The sequence below is a fragment of the Anomaloglossus baeobatrachus genome, chromosome 5 (assembly GCF_048569485.1).
Source record: "Anomaloglossus baeobatrachus isolate aAnoBae1 chromosome 5, aAnoBae1.hap1, whole genome shotgun sequence".
In the NCBI taxonomy this organism is placed as follows: Eukaryota; Metazoa; Chordata; class Amphibia; order Anura; family Aromobatidae; genus Anomaloglossus; species Anomaloglossus baeobatrachus.
In genome coordinates this window covers 200,650,698-200,670,567 of record NC_134357.1, presented here as the reverse complement: position 1 = coordinate 200,670,567, position 19,870 = coordinate 200,650,698, and the positions used below count along the sequence as shown (strand labels likewise).

The 19,870-nt window shown below is 46.8% G+C and overlaps 1 protein-coding gene across 1 annotated transcript in view; it reads right to left on the bottom strand.

The window, feature by feature from the left end:
• Positions 1 to 11,085, bottom strand: part of COMTD1 (catechol-O-methyltransferase domain containing 1) — a 366,090-nt gene extending 355,005 nt beyond the window's left edge. Inside the window, exon 1 of the mRNA XM_075347317.1 lies at positions 10,938 to 11,085. Coding sequence (XP_075203432.1) covers positions 10,938 to 11,019 — 82 coding nt within the window. The 5' untranslated portion in view covers positions 11,020 to 11,085. The remainder of the gene's footprint in view (positions 1 to 10,937) is intronic.
• Between the last annotated feature and the right edge of the window lie 8,785 nt (positions 11,086 to 19,870).

Here is a 19,870-nt window from a genome sequence, read left to right as displayed (position 1 = left end):
AATACAAAATTAAACTCACTGTTTATTTAGTTTTTATTTCATTCTAGTTTTACTGAAGCACTGGGGGCTGCCATGCTGGATTTGCTGTGTGTAACGACAGTTACTCACCTCCTTTATGGCAGCCCCGTGTGCATTGCCTCTGATAGTCGGACTCTGACCCCTAGGCTTAGTACAGGAGAGCTCCCTGCCGTGACTTGGATGCGCCCCCTGGGCTGTCCAGATCTCAGCAGAGGGAGGAGATCAGCGCCCTCTTTCTGCAGCTCACAGCGGTCATGCTGTGTGCTGAACTTTCCCCCCTCCCCCCCGCCGCCGATGCTATCGTCTCCAATGATAACCCCACGCTCTCCCCATGGCCTGTCACCTGTTGGATTATGTGAGTAGTGTACCGCCCCCCCCTCCCCCGGCCGCAGCGGGCGTGCATGCAGAGCATTGTGTGTGTGTGTGGCAGAGCAATTTGTGTGCATGCGTGGAAGAGCATTGTGTGTGCGTGTGTGGCAGAGCATTGTGTGTGCATGCGTGGCAGAGCACTGTGCATGCATGGCAGAGCATTGTGTGTGCGTGCGTGGCAGAGCATTGTGTGTGCGTGCGAGGCAGAGCATTGTGTGTGCGTGCGAGGCAGAGCACTGTGTGTGCGTGCATGTGGCAGAGCATTTTGTGTGTGCGTGCGGCAGAGCATTTTGTGTGTGCGTGCGTGGCAGAGCATTGTGTGTGCGTGCATGTAGCAGAGCATTTTGTGTGCGTGCATGTGGCAGAGCATTGCGTGTGCGTGCGTGGCAGTGAATTGTGTGTGCGTGCGTGGCAGAGCATTGTGTCAGCGTGCATCGCAGAGCATTGTGTCAGCGTGCATGGCAGAGCATTGTGTATGTGTGCGTGCGTGGCAGAGCAATGTGTGTGCGTGCATGGCAGAGCATTGTGTGCGTGCGTGGCAGAGCATTGTGTGTGTGTGGCAGAGCATTTTGTAAGTGCGTGCATGGCAGTGCATTGTGTGTGCGTGGCAGAACATTGTGTCAGCGTGCATGGCAGAGCATTGTGTGTGCGTGCGTGGCAGAGCATTGTGTGTGCGTGCGTGGCAGAGCATTGTGTTTGCTTGCGTGGCAGAGCATTGTACGTGCATGGTAGAGCATTGTGTGTGGGTGTGCGTGTGGCAGAGCATTGTGTGTGCATGCGTGGCAGAGCATTGTGTGTGCGTGAATGTGGCAGAACATTTTGTGCGTGTGTGTGGCAGAGGATTTTGTGTGTGCGTGCATGGCAGTGCATTGTGTCAGCGTGCATGGCAAAGCATTGTGTATGCGTGCGTGTGGCAGAGCATTATGCGTGCGTGTGGCAGAGTATTATGCCGTTTGTGTGGCAGAGCATTATGCGTGCGTGTGGCAGAGCATTATGCGTGCGTGTAGCAGAGCATTGTGTGTGCATGCGTGTCAGAGCATTGTGTGTGCGTGCGTGTCAGAGCATTGTTTGTGTGTGCGTGGCAGAGCATTGTGGGTGAGCGTGTGGCAGAGCATTTTGGGTGGTCGTGCATGCAGAGCATTGCACTGTTATGCTCCTCGGTCACACACACAGTATATACACTGTACACATGGTATATAGTATATACACACAGTATATAGTATATATGCACACAATACACGGTATATAGTATATACACACACGCTGGCTCCACCTCCCTCATGCTGCTCGGTCACACACACAGTAAATACACACACTGTACACATGGTATATAGTATATACACACACAGTGTATAGTATATGCACACAGTACATGGTATATAGTATATACACACGCTGGCTATGCCTCCTTCATCCTGCTCGGTCACACACACAGTATATACACAGTGTACACACGTATATAGTATATACACACAGTATATAGTATATACACTCAATATACGGTAAATATTATATACACAGGCTGGTTCCGCCTCCCTCATGCTGCTCGGTTACACAGTATATACACACTGTACACACGGTATGTAGTATATACACACAGTACATGGTATATAGTATATACACATGCTGCCTCCGCCTCCCTCATGCTGCTCGGTCACACACACAGTATATACACAGTGTTCATATACTATATAGTATATACACGCAGTATATAGTATATACACACAGTACATGGTATATACACATGCTGGGTCCGCCGCCCTCATGCTGGGTGCTCGGTCACACACACAATATATACACAGTGTACACACACACTGCATGCGTCCGTGTGGCAGAGCATTGCGGGCATGCATGTGACAGAACATTGTGGGTAGGTGTGCATGCGGCAGAGCATTGCTGGACCGGGGCGTGCAGAGCGTTATGTGAGGAGCACAATGGAGCTGTCCTTGGTGACACTTTAGACATTTGTGGTCACCAATAAAATGGCTCCGCGCTGTGTCCCTACACTTCATTTTCTCTTATCTGTTGGAAACACCCAGATTGGGAGGGGGAGCTGTGACATCACACACAGGAGAGCAGATTCTTCCCACATTTACTGCAGCTGTAATCCAGGCTATTTCTACAGTGGGATTTCTGTAGGATTTCAGCAGCTGCTCCCCCTAGAGTTTAAGAGTGGAAAATATCAAACTTTTTTAATTTTTTTTTTTATATTTTGCTCTATTAAAAACAAATAATAATAATATTTAAACAAAACATTAATACTTTACATTTTTTCAGTTATTGAAATTTTTTTTTGGGCACAACACCTTCCCTTTAAGAACCTCACAAATGTCAGCAATCCACACCTACTTGACAGTTATGTGTGGTGGCTAAGGGTACATTCACACTTGCGTTGTTTTCCTTCAGTTGCAATCCGCCGTTTTGTCAAACAGCGGAATCAGTTAACGGATTCCGCTGCTTCCCATAGACTTGTATGGACGACGGATTGCGAGTGAAGTACCTGCGTTGCTTCCGCTGGGCGACGCTGCGTTGCTTCCGCCGGGCGGAAGGAACGCAGCATGTAACGTTTTTTGAGCAGCGTAATCCGTAGGATTTCGCTGCGCATGCTCTCTCTGGCTCCCTGCACACGTAACCAGGGTACACATCGGGTTACTAAGCAATGCGCTTTGCCTAGTTACCCGATATTTACCCTGGCTACGGGTGCAAGGAGCCAGCACTAAGCGGTGTACGCTGTACGCATCAGCCACCACACTCCCCCATCAGCCACCGCACTCCCCCATCTGCCGCTGTGTCTCTGCATCTGTCACCGCACTCCACCATCAGCCTCTGCCCCCTCCCCGATCTGCTGCCCACTCTCTCCCATCCCCTTAATCCTCTGCCCCCTCTCTCACCTCTCCCCCTCCCGGATCTGCTGTCTCCTCCATCTGCTGCCTAGATCCATCCTGTAATGTAGCTTTCCCCAATCTCACCTCCCACTCCCCTTCCACCCTCCCCCCATCCTCCGCCACTCCTGCATCTGTTGCGCCCTCACCCATCCTCTGCCGCTCCTCCATCTGTTGCGCCCTCTTCCATCCGCCGCTGCTCCTCCATCCGCCGCACCCTCTCCCATCCTCCATCTATCTTTTTTTCCATCCCACCTAGTCCCCCCCCTTTTTGCAGCACATTCGTGCGTGCGTACTGATTTCTTTTCTGTAAACTAACAAAGAAATACAAATAAACTTAGTTTAGGGCCAGTAAAATTATACTGTAGTAATCGTCAACTACAGTATTTTTTACTGAATATTGTAAGGGTCAGCCCAGTGCCCCAAGTGAGAGCAATGCACGAGTCTCACATCGCATCATCCGGCATAGTCGCTCTCTTCCAGACAGGAGTGTGCGGCTGTGCCGGATGCTGCGATGCGAGATTCGTGCATCGCTCTCACGTGTGGCACTTGCCTTAGTGTCAGTTGCAGGCGCTCAAATTTTTTTTTTACTGACGTCCGTATTTTTTATTTCGCCAAACTAATATTTTTTTGTATGGGGGGGTCTAATTTCCAAAATGGTGTCACATGTGGGGGAGCTCCACTGTTTCGTCACATCAGGGGGATCTCCAAATGCAACATGGTGCGGCTAAAGGTCCAGTCACACTAAACAACTTACCAGCGATCCCAACAACGATAGGGATCGCTGGTAAGTTGCTAGGAGGTTGCTGGTGAGATGTCACACTGCGACGCTCCAGCGATCCCACCAGCAACCTGACCTGGCAGGGATCGCTGGAGCGTCGCTACACGAGTTGCTGGTGAGCTCACCAGCAACCAGTGTCCCAGCCCCCAGCCAGCAGCGCCGCGTGGAAGATGCTGCGCTTGGTAACTAAGGTAAATATCGGGTAACCAACCCGATATTTACCTTGGTTACCAGCGCACGCAGCTACACGTGCAGAGAGCAGGGAGCAGCGCACACTGAGCGCTGGCTCCCTGCTCTCCTAGTTACAGCACACATCGGGTTAATTACCCGATGTGTGCTGCAGATACATGTGCACAGAGCAGGGAGCAGCGCACACCGCTTAGCGCTGGCTCCCTGCTCTCCTAGTTACAGCACACATCGGGTTAATTACCCGATGTGTGCTGCAGCTAAATGTGCACAGAGCAGGGAGCAGCGCACAATGCTTAGCGCTGGCTCCCTGCTCTCCTAGCTACAGCACACATCGGGTTAATTAACCCGATGTGTCCTGCAGCTACATGTGCAGGGAGCAGGAGCCGGCACTGACAGTGAGAGCGGCGGAGGCTGGTAACAAAGGTAAATATCGGGTAACCAAGGACAGGGCTTCTTGGTTACCCGACGTTTACTGTGGTTACCAGCCTCCGCAGAAGCCGGCTCCTGCTGCCTGCACATTTAGTTGTTGCTGTCTCGCTGTCACACACAGCGATGTGTGCTTCACAGCGGGACAGCAACAACTAAAAAATGGCCCAGGACATTCAGCAACAACCAGCGACCTCACAGCAGGGGCCAGGTTGTTGCTGGATGTCACACACAGCGACATCACTAGCAACATCGCTGCTACGTCACAAAAGTTGTTCGTTAGCAGCGATGTTGCTAGCGATGTTGCTTAGTGTGACGGGGCCTTAACGATTCCAGCTAATTTTCCATTTAAAAAGTCAAATGACGCTCCTTTCCTCTGGAGCTCCACCGTGCGCCCAAAAAGTGGTTTTCTGCCATATGAGGTATCAGCGTACTCAGAACAAATTGCCCAACAAATTTTGTGGTCCATTTTACCCTGTTACCCCTGTAAAAATTAAAAAATTGAGCCTAAAATGACATTTTTGTGGAAAAAAAAGTACTTTTTTGTTTTTATGGCTCAATGTATGACGCACGTGATGGTTCAAAGTGTTCATTACCAATCTAGATATATGCCATGGGGGGTCTAGTTTCCAAAATGGGTCACTTGTGGGGGAGCTCTATTGTTTAGGCTCCTCAGGGGGTCTCCAAATGCAACATCACATCCGCTAATGATTCCAGACAATTTTGCTTTCAAAAATTTAAATGATGTGCCTTCCCTTCCGAGACCTGCTGTGCGCCCAAACAATTGATTTCCACCACACATGAGATATCGGTCTACTCAGGTGAAATTGCACAATTAATTTTATGATGCATTTGTTCCTGATACCCTTGTGAAAATGCTAAATTTTATGGCTAAAGTAACATTTTTGTGTAAAAAAAAAAGTAAAATTTCCATTCTTTTCCTTCCACATTGCTTTGGTTGCTGTGAAGCTCCAAAGGGTTAATAAACTTCTTGGATGTGGTTTTGAGCAGAGTGAGGGGTGCAGATTTTAGAATGGGGTCACTTTTGGATATTTTCTGTCGCCTAGGTGTCTCAAATCACTCCAAATGTGATGTAGTACATAACATTTTTTTTTTTTTTGTAAATTTTGTTGGAAAAATGAGAAATTGCTAATGAACTTTGACCCCTTTTAACTTCCTAACCAAAAATAATTTGTTTCAAAAATTGCGCTGGTGTAAAGTAGACAAGTGGGAAATGTTATTTAGCAACTATTTTGTGTGACATAACTCTCAGATTTATGGGCATAAAATTTCAAATTTTGAAAATTGCGAAATTTTCGCCGAATTTCCGAAATTTTCACAAATAAATGCAAAACATATCGTCCTAAATTTACCACTGACATGAAGTACAATATGTCACGAAAAAACAATGTCAGAATTGCCAGGATCCGTTGAAGCGTTCCAGAGTTAAAACCTCACAGTGACACTGGTCAAAATTACAAAAAGTGGTCTGGTCTTTAAGGTGAAAACAGGCTGGGGACTGAAGGTGTTAATTAACAGCCCCCTTACATATCCTCCTTCCAAACTTCACCCAAACAGCTAAGCTTGGCAGAGTTCACCTCCCCCCCTCGGAGCAATACTTATAAAAAAAAAAATGTTCATACAGAGCCTTTTTTATTGAGTACCCAGAAAAAGCCTGGTGCAGTAGGTGACAGAGCTTGTAAGAGAATAAGCCAACAGAAACTGATGCAGTATCCAAATTGAGCTCACAGAGCCTACAGAGCACTAAAAGCTTTTTCAGGCTATGTGCGCACTAGAAATGTGAAGTTTCTCAAGAAAATTTCTTGAGAAACATCTGCCAGTGAAAGATTTCCGGACCTGCGGAAAAAATCCGCACCAAATCCGCATGCGGTTTTGCCGCGGATTTGCCGCGGATTTACCGCGGATTTACCGCAGGTTTGTCCCTGCAATAAATAATAAAGATAATCGATAGACAGATAATGGATAGAGGGAAAGATGGATAGATGAATAGATAGATAGATAGAGGGATAGATAGATAGATGAATAGATGAATAGATAGATAGATAGAGGGATAGATGGATAGATAGATAGAGGGATAGATGGATAGATAGATAGATAGATAGATAGAGGGATAGATAGATAGAGGGATAGATAGATAGATAGATAGATAGATAGATAGATGAGAAAAACCTATATAATGTTCCACCTCCCTGCATTTTCTAAGCTGGCACCCTTTAGTGACTTTCATGTGGCACTAAAGGGTGCTTAGCCTTGTATTTAGCCATAAAATAAATAAATAATTAAAAAAAAACGACGTGAGGTCCCCCCATTTTTTGTAGCCAGCTAGGGTAAAGCAGACGGCTGCAGCCTGCAGACCACCGCTGGCAGCTTCACCTTGGCTGATAATCCAAAACAGTGGGCACCCCACGCTGTTATTTTAAATTATATAAATAATTTAAAACAAAAAACGTGCGGTCCCCCCCATATTGGATCACCAGCCAAGGTAAAGCGGACAGCTGGGGTCTGATATTCTCAGACTAGGGAGGTCCACTGTTATTGGACACTCCCCAGCCTAAAAATTGCAGGCCGCAGCCGCCCCAGAAGTGGCGCATCCATTAGACGTGCCAATCCTGGCGCTTTGCCCCAGCTCATCCCGCGCCCTGGTGCGTTGGCAAACGAGGTAATATATGGGGTTGATGCCAGATGTGTAATGTCACCTGGCATCAAGCCCTGGGGTTAGTGAGGTCAGGCGTCTATCAGATACCCGACATCACCAACCCAGTCAGTAATAATTAAAAAATAGACAACAAAAAAAGTTTTATTTGAAAAAACACTCCCCAAAACATTCCCTCTTTAACCAATTTATTGAAAAGAGCACAATCAATTCCACGTCCGGCGTAATCCAATAAGGGGGGGGGGCACGGCGATCCATACCATAGTCGCTGTCCCAGTCAATGAAGAACAGAATGTTCCCCATTGGCTGGGAGAGCAATGCAGTGACCTGAGCTAACATCAATAGGTCAGCTCAGGTCACTGCAGGGGATGACGAGCGCTGCCATCAGGAGCATAGATGAGATCATTACCTTCTGTGATCATCTCCTGTACTGCTGACGTCAGCGCTGTCACTGACTTCTATGCCCGCCGCGTTGTCAGAAGTATCGCGAGAGCCCGTGACGTCACCGCTAGTGACAGTCTCGGGCCGCTCGCGAGACGGGCATAGACAGCAGTGACCGCGGTGACGTCAGGAGGCAGGAGATCGTCACAGCAGGTAATGATCTCACCTCCTGACAGCAGCGATCGTCATCCCCGCGGCTCCCAGCACTGCAGGATGTCAGTGTCTGCCTGCGCTGCCGCGTGACAAGCTGCTGACACTGCGGGCAGACACTGACACCCTGCAGTGCAGGCAGCCGCGAGGCCGGAGCAGGACACAGACTGCACGGGCACCTGGAGGTCGCACGGAAGTGCTTCTGTGCGGCGTCCAGGGAGTGTGACGTCTGTGTTTACTCTGCTCCGCCTCCTCTTCCTGGCATAATGACATCGCTTCCTGCAAAACCGCAGGCAGCGATGAGCATTCCCGCAGGTAATTCGCGGCTATTCCGGTGGTATACCGCACATCATTGCTACCTGCGGAATACCCCCGGAATACCGCGGGTACCTGCGGAAATTAATGGACATGCACATTTTCTCAAGAAAGTTTCTCGAGAAAATTTTCTCAAGAAATTTTCTTGAGAAAAATCCGCACAGTGCGCACAGCTATTTTTTTTCTCATTGAATTTCATGGGAAATGTCTGCACAAAGATTGCAGACATTTCTCAAGAAATTTCCAAGGCAAATCCGCGGGTAAATCCGCAGGTAAAAAGCTCTAGTGCGCACATAGCCTAAGAGATTGACCCAAAAAACCTGGTATACAGTGTCCACATGGACATTTCCTGGAGATTGAGCCCACAGAAACTGGTGCACAGTGGTCATATGGAGCTTGTTAAAGATTAGCCACACAAAGACTGGTGCAGTGCAATAAAAGCATTTTCATAGATTGAAATGTATGAGGCATAGTCACCACACATAGGTTCCAGTGGGGCATACTCTTACAAAAAGCTATCACTGTCCCTTATTCCAATAAAATCCTATCCCTGTGCTATTCACAGTAGAATGGCTGTGCACGCCTTGATCCATCCTTTATAAAGGCCAGGAAAGAAATGGAATACACGGCACTTCTGTAGATGGTGCACAAGTAGGATCCAATCTCATAAGCAATGACAAAAACAACTTTGCACTGAAATCTTGATGCAAAGAAGGTTAATTTTTATTCACAAACACTGAATAGCACAAATGTTTCGGACATTAACCTCTTCACAACACATGACGTTCTGAGCACATCATGGATCCTGTGAGGTTAATCCCCGCAGGCTGCCGTGGGCAGTCCGCGGCGATCCGCTGACATGTCAGCTGATTTCAACAGTTGAAGTGTGCCTGCCAGGCGTGAGTGGAATCGCTTCCACCCGCGCCTATTAACTCCTTACATCTCACTGTCAAATTCTGACAGTGAGATGTATCAGCTCGCCTCCATAAGGATAACTTACCCACCCCGTCGGAAGTCACTTGACGTGATCACGTGACTTCTGGTGGTTGCCATGGTAGCACAGGGTCATGTGATGACTCCTGTAGCTATCATGAGTCACTTTCTCTCACTGCCGGCAGAACGCAGTGTGTGAGAGTAAAGCAGCTTTTCTTTAGATCTCAACTGTGTAGCTGTGATCTGGAGAAATAGAAGAGTGATCAGACTGCTGATATTTATAGTCCCCTAGGGGACCTAGTAAGATAAAAAAAAAAAAAGTTAAAAAATAAAAAAATAAATAAAAAACGTACAAGTTCAAATCACTCCCCATTCGGCCCATTGAAAATTAATTGTTAAAAAAATAAAAAATATACACATATTTGGTATCGCCGCATTCAGAAATGCCCGATCTATCAAAATATAACATCAATTAATCTGATTGGTAAACGGCATAGCGGCAAAAAATTCCAAATGCCAAATTACTTTTTTTGGTCGCTGCAAATTTTGTGCAAAATGCAATAACAGACGATTAAAACGTAGCATCTGCGCAAAAATGGTACTATGTCAGTTCAAGACGCAAATAATAAGCAAGCACTGAGCCATAGATCCTGAAAAATAAGAACGCTACGAGTTTCGGAAAATGGCTCAAAAAGTGCGCCACTTTTTGTACAAACTTGTGAATTTTTTTTAACCTCTTAGGTAAAAGTAAACCTATACATGTTTGGTGTCTAAAAACTCGTACCGATCTGACACATCACACCGACACATCAGTTTTATCATATAGTGACCATGGTGAATAAAATATCCCAAAAACTATTGTGCAATCACACTTTTTTTTGCATTTTTTCCGCACTTGAAATTTTTTTGCTGTTTTCCAGTACACTATATGGTAAAAGTTTTATATGGCAAGATTGATGAAAAATAAAAAAGTTACAGCTCTCGGAAGAAGGGGAGCAAAAAAAAAACCTAATGGAAAATCGCCCATGAGTGATGTGCGTTAACAGACCTTCCTCAGTGTGCAGATGTGATTCAGTGAGAGGTATCCTGGGAGAGGCTTTTGCTTATCTTATCCTTGCTCACCTCAGCAGTGGACACCGCAAGGTTAAGATAAGCACCAGCGTCTCCCAGGATACCTCTCACTGAATCACCTCTGCACACTGAGGAAGGTCTGTTAATACCCGAAACGTGTGTGCTATTCAGTGCTTGCATCAAGATTTGAGTGCCAAGTTATTTTTATACAGGCCAGGTCACATGGTGCGCTGGCCAATCACAGCCATGCTAATTGGCATGGCTGCGATGGCTCCAGATGTGCCCACTGCCTAAAAGCTTGGTGACTGGCTGCGCTGCAGCATGGCAAACCCGAACAGGAAAACAGTTAAAAGTATGTGTTCAAGTCCGAGACCAAATTTTCTAGTTCGGGTTCACTCATCCCTAGTTTTGGTTCATGCTGCCAGTGGTTGGGCAGCTGACAGATTCCCTTCAAGAGTTACATACTAATTCAGTTAAAATATTAGGCAAACAGCAGATGTCAATTCATGCATAACTTACAACTATTTTTGTGGCGCAGCAGGTTTAGGCTTATTGGTGATACACTACTGCTGTTATCGAGGGTGTGAGGGGCACATACTTATATTTGTAATTTATATTCTGGGTTCCAAATGTGTATCTTACATTCACTGCAGTATGGTACAGTGATAAAGCTCTGAGTTGCACTCACCGATGTAGACACCAGCAGCGAAGGTGACCCCAATCATACCTAAGCCGACCAGAACTTCCCTTCTGAATGAAGAAAGGGACATTGTGCTGCTGCCGCAGGAGGTACAAAGGACAGCAGCATGCACCAGACGCAGCACAACCTCAGTCTGTTCCTGGTCACATGACCCTCTATGAACTAGGAAGTCGGCTCTTACAATGCTCCTGTATGCAGATGAGAAAGGATGTTATGTGGGTGCCACAGTTACAGTTACTGACAAACATTCCTATAATTTACAGACAAGAAAGGTCATAAGACATAAATCTAAAAACAAAAATGTATTGATAGGATAATAAAACCAAGTAACAGACAGAGTAAACTCATATAATTGTACAAAAAATGGGCGCTGATGCACAATATACAAAATTGTAACAAAAATTATGCGGGGTGAGTGTGAGGTGTTATATGATTATACAAAAATAGTAAATGTGTACAGATGAGATGAATTAACAAGCAGCTGTAGAGGTTTAATGATAACATGGAGGAACAAAAGTTTTGTTGCATCTACAAAAACACTTGTTTTTACTTAATTCTCGTGTGCTGATCTCAAATCTGAGATTAGGTTTTCTCTGGAAGCTATTTTTTTTTGCAATTCAAGATTTTAGGTTTTCATCTTATTGTACAAATTTCAACATTTAATTTAACATAATGAAATACAATGTCTTGTTGGGCATCATCTTTATGAAAATGTAATAATGCAATGCAGTAAATACACTAATATACTAAAACATATGAATGCATCAGAAATTGTCTACAATTTGAAATAGAACATATTAAAACACTTATTTTAATCATAAAATTTTGTCAAAACTTATTTAAAGTGTATTCAGGCAAAAAATTGCGTTTGTAGCTCTTGTGTTTGTATACTTGTTGAGGACAATCTCGTTTGATGCTTCAGCACTAGTCCACCATCATATTTTTGTCCCATCGACCCTGATAACGCTCTTCCATCATCTTCAGATCTTGATGAAAGTGTTCTCCCTTCTCATCACTAACAGCTGTAAGATTTTTGGGAAACTTATCAGAGTGACTGTTCAGGAAGTGAATCTTAATGCTCACGTTACATCCAATGTCGTGGAAAGTCAACAGTATCCTTTGAACCAGATGTTCATAGTTTTCTGCTTTTTTGTTGCCAAGGATGTTCTTTGTAACTGCCACAAAAGACTGCTATGCTGCTTTTTCCTTCTTTTTCATCTTCTTGGCAAATTCTTCGTCACGTATAAAGGTTCGAATTTGAGGTCCATCGAATACACCTTTTATCTTCTCGAAAGACAAGGCAGGAAAAGCAGAAATAATATGTTGAAAGCATTCACTTTCTCTATTCAAGGCCCCAAACAAACTGCTTCATTAAGCAAAGTTTGATGTGAAGTGGGGGAAAAATGATCCTGTCTAGATCAACTACAGGTTCATTCACAATATTTTGCATCCCTACTTCCAGAGCGTTACGTTTTGGCCACTCCTTCTGTGTCCAATGTTTCTCCCAAGCTCGGCTGTCCCACAAACAGAAAACAAGGATACTTTGTGAAACCTCTCTGTTGTCCTAGCAGGAGATTTACCATTTAAAGGTCTACACAAATGATCCAATTATGTTCCTCATACTTCAGTAAGTTGAGGACAATTTTATGTCATTATAATCTTCTCACAGATGAGTTGAATGACTAATTGGAACTGCATAAACATTACCGTTATGTAGGAGAACACATTTCAGACTCCGTTTAGAGCTGTCAAGAAATAGCCGCCATACTGTTGAAGTGGTAACACCTAGCTGGCTGAGAAGACTACTGATATCATAAAAACTAAGTGTTTGTCTTCGGAAAAAAGTCCACAAAAATGTGTTCATGCTTCCTGAAATGTGAATATTTTAGCTGACCGGTGAAGTACATTCTTTTCTTGAAGCCTGGAGGGTAATAACTCAGCTGCTTTCTTTGATAGGCCTAAATCTCTTACTGAATCATACAATTCAGGTTTGGTAAACTGCTTAGGGGATCATGACTGCTTGGCATCAGAAAAAGACCCTACAGATTTTACATTCATTTTCTCATGCTTCTTATCAAAATAAATTTGATCACCATGTTCACTTTCTTCGTCCTTACAAGAAATAAAACCATTGAAAACTGGAATCGGGAGTATCTAAGAGTGTGGGATAGGTCATATTGCTGAAGGAATATTAGGATATACGATCATATGCCATTTTTTCTTGCCGATATCCTTTGCATGAATCAGATAGAAATAACAGTCACTGCTGTGGTCCTTAGGTTCACGCCAAACCATGGGAATACCAAGAGGCATTCTTTTGCGTTGTTGTTTGAGTCATTACTAGTGATGAGCGAGCATGCTTGTAACTACTCGGTACTCGCACGAGTATCGCTGTACTCGGGCTGCTCGGCGGGGACCGAGTAATCTCGCGATACTCGTGCTGTACTCGTGGTCTTCATTTCTGCATGTTGGCGCTCTTTTGAGAGCCAGCCCTCATGCAGGGATTGGCTGGCAGACCACTGCAATGCCACAGCCCTGTTAGTTGTGGAATTGCAGTGATTGGCCGGCCTGCACAGCGTGACCGAGCCTTTATACCGGCCGGCGCGCTGTGCTCTGCTCACAGCTATCCGGACAGTCAGTGCAGGGAGAGTGTCGCTGATTCAGGGAAAGCTTTGCGGCCCTTTATAGCTTTTTCAGTTGCAGGGCTGCAAACAGTGTGACCAAAAGTCCTTCTCAGGACTATTCTAGTTGTATACAGGCAGGCAGGGTATAGCCAGGTCGGAGTACAGTAGCAGAGTCCTTCTCAGGACTATTGTTGCTATATACAGGCAGGGTATAGCCAGGTCTGAATACAGGCTAGTGACCAGAAGAGTCCTTGTCAGGACTATTGTACCAGTATACAGGCAGGCAGGCAGGGTAGTGGTGACCGTATACCAGCCTTCATCATATCTGGGGCTGGTGTACACAGTGTAAAACAGTCCAGATAGTGTCTGAGTTGTCTGTAATTGTCGCTCCCCAAAAAAACCTGTTAGGTTCTTATTGCGTCCGTGCTTGGTTTTTAAAACCGCACGTGTGTGCCTGTTGGTGGCAGCGTACAGGTGCACTTGTGTGCAATTTCCACAAACTTTGATATAACGCACAAGTAGTGAATATACACGTCAGCAGTGCACAGCATTGCAAAATGCGCAAGGGCATTGGCAAGGAACAAGGAAGTGGACGTGATGGTGGTGCAGGCAGAGACCGAGGTCGTGTGCAAGCTCTAATTTCGCCACAACAAAGGCCAACATCTACTCGCTCGCACGTCCTGTCCCAAATTCTTTGGGACCGCAGCAGTACACCGCTCTTGAACCAAGACCAGTGTCAACAGGTTGTTAGTTGGATAGCAGATAATGCTTCCAGTCAGATTGGCACCACCACAAACACTCTGTCTTCCACACGGTCAAGTGTCAGTAGCCGTGATACTGCACCGCACATTTCTGAACCTGATCCTCCTTCCTACCACCAGGCTGAGTACACGTCCTCCTCGGACATTAATGATCCCACACTTGGACACTCGGAAGAGCTGTTCACGTTTCCATTCACACATTCTGGCCTCTCGCCAGCTCATATTGAAGTGGGTCATGAGGAGATCGTCTGTACAGATGGCCAAATATTTGAGCAGCCACGTTCTCACGAAGTTGGCAACGTGTCTCAACAAGTGGTGGACGATGATGAGACACAATTGTCAGGAAGTCAGGAGGAGGAGCAGGGTGCGGAAGAGGAAGACGACGTGGTGGATGATCCAGTAACTGACCCAACCTGGCAGGAGGATATGCAGAGCGAGGACAGCAGTGCACAGGGGGAGGGAGGCGTAGCATCACAACAGGCAGTAAGAAGCAGGGTGGTGGCCCCAGGCAGACGTCAGGCAACCGTTCCCCGGAACAACACGACGACACAAGGTGCCTGTACAAATGTTAGGTCTTCCCGAGTCTGGCAGATTTGTTTAAGTTGGATCCAGATGATTCAAAAAAGGCCATTTGCAACACCTGCCGTGCCAGCATCAGCAGGGGTACCAAAACTAGCAGCCTGACCACCACCAGCATGATCAGGCACATGTCAGCCAAGCACCCGACTTTGTGGGAAGTACAACAGAGTCGAGGAGCAGTGCTTGCTGATGTCACTGCTACGTCTTCGCTGGTTGTGCATGCGAGCCAATCCCCTGTCCATGCTGCCTGCGAACAAGCCTCCTCCACTCCTGCACCTGCAGTTGCCTACGCAGAAAGAACACCATCATCAAGCACGTCCTTGTCCCAGCGCAGCGTTCAGTTATCCATTCAGCAAACCTTTGAACGCAGGCGCAAATACACTGCCAACACCCCACATGCCACAGTTCTAAATGCTAACATTTTGCGACTGCTTGCGCTGGAAATGTTGCCTTTTAGGCTGGTGGAGACAGAAGCATTCCGTGACCTGATGGCGGCTGCTGTCCCACGTTACTCGGTCCCCAGCCGCCACTATTTCTCCCGGTGTGCCGTCCCCGCGTTGCATAACCACGTGTCACAAAACATCACACGTGCCCTGAACAACGCTGTTTCACCTAAGGTCCACCTAACCACAGACACGTGGACAAGTGCTTGTGGGCAAGGCCGCTACATCTCGTTGACGGCACACTGGGTTAATATTGTGGAAGCTGGGACCCAGTCTGAGCGAGGGACGGAACACGTCCTTCCCACACCAAGGTTTGCAGGCCCTACCTCAGTCAGTGTTTCACCCACACTCTACAGCTCCGGAATGTCATGCTCTTCAGCCTCCTCCTCCTCCTGCGCATCCTCATCCACTGTACCCTCCACACCAGTCACAAGCTGGAAGCACTGCAGCACTGCCTCGGCGAAGCGGCAACAGGCTGTGCTGAAGCTAATCTGCATAGGTGACAAACCCCACAATGCAGAAGAGCTGTGGACAGCTCTGAAACAGCAGGCAGATCACTGGCTCACACCTCTGAACCTAAAGCCAGGAAAGGTCGTGTGTGACAATGGCCGGAACCTGGTGGCGGCTTTGAGGCGAGGCCAGCTGACACATGTTCCATGCGTGGCCCATGTGCTCAACCTCGTGGTTCAGCGGTTTCTAAAGTCATACCCAGAGCTGTCTGATCTGCTGGTAAAAGTTCGCCGCCTGTCTGCACATTTTCGAAAGTCACCTACTGCTTCAGCCGGCCTTGCCGGCTTTCAGCGCAGTTTGCATCTTCCGGCTCACAGACTGGTGTGTGATGTCCCCACGCGTTGGAATTCAACTCTGCACATGTTGGTCAGGATATGTGAGCAGAAGAGGGCAGTTGTTGAGTACCTGCATCACCTAAGCCGTCGGGAAATGGGTCAAACTCCACACATAACACCTGAGGAGTGGAGATGGATGTCAGACCTATGTACCATCCTCCAAAACTTTGAGGACTCCACCAAGATGGTGAGTGGTGATGACGCCATTATTAGCGTCACCATACCGCTACTCTGCCTTCTAAAACGGTCTCTGCTGAAAAACAAACATGATGCATTGCAGGCGGAGCGCGATGAGTTGCAGCAAGAAACAGTAGTGGGTGTGGGTGATGATAACACACAGCCCAGCCTCGTCTCATCACAACGTGCAGTGGAGGACTATGACGAGGAGGAGGATGAAGACATGGAGCAACTCTCTGGCCAAATTGAGGATATGACATGCACACCAGTCATATCCTTGGTTCAGCGTGGCTGGCCAGAGGACAGGGTAGATGAGGAGGAGGAGGAGGAGGAGGAGGACAGCATGTTCAGTCATCTTGTTGGTCAGGCTACTGAAGTCCTGGCTGTTAAGAGTCTGGCGCACATGGCTGACTTTATGGTAAGCTGCCTGTCTCGTGACCCTCGCGTTAAGAACATCTTGGCCGACAATCATTACTGGTTGGTAACACTGTTAGACCCACGCTACAAGGAGAACTTTTTGTCTCTTATTCCCGTGGAGGAGAGGTCAACCAAAATGCAGCAGTTCCGGAAGGCCATAGTCACGGAAGTAGGCAAAGCATTCCCCTCACAAAACGCTAGCGGCATAGGTCATGAATCAGTGGACAACCGAGGCGTACAGCCGAGAGAGGCACAAGTCCAATCCGCCAGAGGTAGGGGAACAGTCTTTAAGATGTGGGACAGTTTTCTCAGCCCCTCACGTACCACAGCCCCTGAGGTGCGGGGTAGTGCCACAAGAAATCCTAAGTTTGCCCAGATGCTGAAGGAGTACCTTGCAGATCGAACAACTGTACTCCGACATTCCTCTGTGCCTTACAATTATTGGGTATCCAAGCTGGACACGTGGCATGAATTGGCTCTCTACGCCTTGGAAGTCCTGGCCTGCCCTGCTGCTAGCGTTTTGTCAGAGCGTGTTTTTAGTGCCGCAGGTGGAATCATTACAGATAAACGCACCCGCCTGTCAACTGAAAATGCTGACAGGCTGACTCTGATCAAGATGAACAAGGGTTGGATTGGGCCAGACTTCACCACACCACCAGCAAATGAGAGCGGAATTTAAAGTTTGCCATGTACCTCCACTCACCCATGGGTACACACTTCTGGACTTTGGATAATCGCTGGACTGCTCCTCCTTCTCCTCATGCGCCACCATGATGATGACCGTTACAAATTGCAATACTTAGGCCTTTGTTTCAGGTATACCCCCAGTGGTAAATTTTTTCGCCCATTCTTTGCAGAATGGACATTACAACGACAGGAGACCCGCTCCTTTGCAATGGGAACAATGTTTTGAGGCCCTCATGCACGTCTCTACCCAGGGACAACGTGGAGCCTCCCAATTTTTGGCTGCCCTGCCTAAGGGCTATACTATAATACAGCCACTTCCTGACAATGGACACTTAATGTTTTGAGGCCCTCATGCACGTCTCTACCCAGGGACAACGTGGAGCCTCCCAATTTTTAGCTGCCCTGCCTAAGGGCTATACTATAATACACCCACTTCCTGACAATGGACACTTAATGTTTTGAGGCCCTCATGCACGTCTCTATCCAGGGACAACGTGGAGCCTCCCAATTTTTGGCTGCCCTGCCTAAGGGCTATACTATAATACACCCACTTCCTGACAATGGACACTTAATGTTTTGAGGCCCTCATGCACGTCTCTACCCAGGGACAACGTGGAGCCTCCCAATTTTTGGCTGCCCTGCCTAAGGGCTATACTATAATACACCCACTTCCTGACAATGGACACTTAATGTTTTGAGGCCCTCATGCACGTCTCTACCCAGGGACAACGTGGAGCCTCCCAATTTTTGGCTGCCCTGCCTAAGGGCTATACTACAATAGACCCACTTCCTTCCAATGGGCACTTCAGGTTTACAGGCCCTCATGCACGTCTCTATCCAGGGACAACGTGGAGCCTCCCAATTTTTGGCTGCCCTGCCTAAGGGCTATACTACAATAGACCCACTTCCTTACAATGGGCACTTCAGGTTTACAGGCCATCATGCACGTCTCTATCCAGGGACAATGTGGAGCCTCCCAATTTTTGGCTGCCCTGCCTAAGGGCTATACTATAATACACCCACTTCCTGACAATGGACACTTAATGTTTTGAGGCCCTCATGCACGTCTCTACCCAGGGACAACGTGGAGCCTCCCAATTTTTGGCTGCCCTGCCTAAGGGCTATACTATAATACACCCACTTCCTGACAATGGACACTTAATGTTTTGAGGCCCTCATGCACGTCTCTACCCAGGGACAACGTGGAGCCTCCCAATTTTTGGCTGCCCTGCCTAAGGGCTATACTACAATAGACCCACTTCCTTACAATGGGCACTTCAGGTTTACAGGCCCTCATGCACGTCTGTATGCAGGGGCATTGGTGAACCTCACAATTTTGGACTGCCCTGGCAAAGGAAAATACTACAAAGACTCACTTCCTCAAAATGGGCACATTAGACTCAAGAGGCCTTCATGTACGTCTCTTCTCAGGGACAGCGGAGTGCCACACAATGTTTTCACGTAAAATCTTTCATGTATTAATCTCAAAAAGTAACATACACCAGCTCTATCTCACTATTGGGTATGTGCCCTTAACATTTCCGCCATGAAAAATCATTTTGGGGTCATTTTGGAAGGTTTTCTGGTGAGTCCGTAAAAATGGCGTAAAACGCGGACAAAATTGTTCACAGCTGTGACTTTTCAGTGATAAATGCTTCAAGGGGTCTTCCCCATGCTGTTGCCATGTCATTTGAGCACTCTTATGAGACTTTTGTGACATTTTTAGGGTTTCTCCATGCTGCCGGGGGGTCATTTCACAAAAATACTCGGGTCTCCCATAGGATAACATTGGGCTCGTTGCTCGGGCCGAGTACACGAGTATCTTGGGAGGCTCGGCCCGAGCTTCGAGCACCCGAGCTTTTTAGTACTCGCTCATCACTAGTCATTACCCTTTATCGCCAATTTAAAAACCAATCCATGCCATAAACTGTAACAAAATGAAATTAAAATAAAAAAAAACTAGAGCATGCACCAAAAAAACAGATTTAAAATTTGGAATCAGCGATGCAGATATATATAGAAAAAGTTCTAAAACCTCATGCAACAGAAAATGAAAAAAAAAAAAAAAAAGTTGTCCAGTGTAATAAAGGCTATTAGCAATTTAACATGACTGAACTCAAGGTTTGGTATTCATACCAAAAGCAGACTTTACAAAAAAACAAGAGTTCGGGTGCTTTATGCATGCAAACCATTTGCACGAGCATGGCTGTTGTGAATGTCATCCAAGTGGGTGCTGGTGTGGAGCTCCCTCTGGTGGCCAGGAATGGTAATGAAGCTGAGTCTGAATCTGTGACTCTAACAGGTGATGGAATTAATTAGGAATGCAGGAAGTCTTATTGCAGATCAGCTTAGTGTATTTAGGAGAGCAGTTTCTGCCTGGCTGCCGCA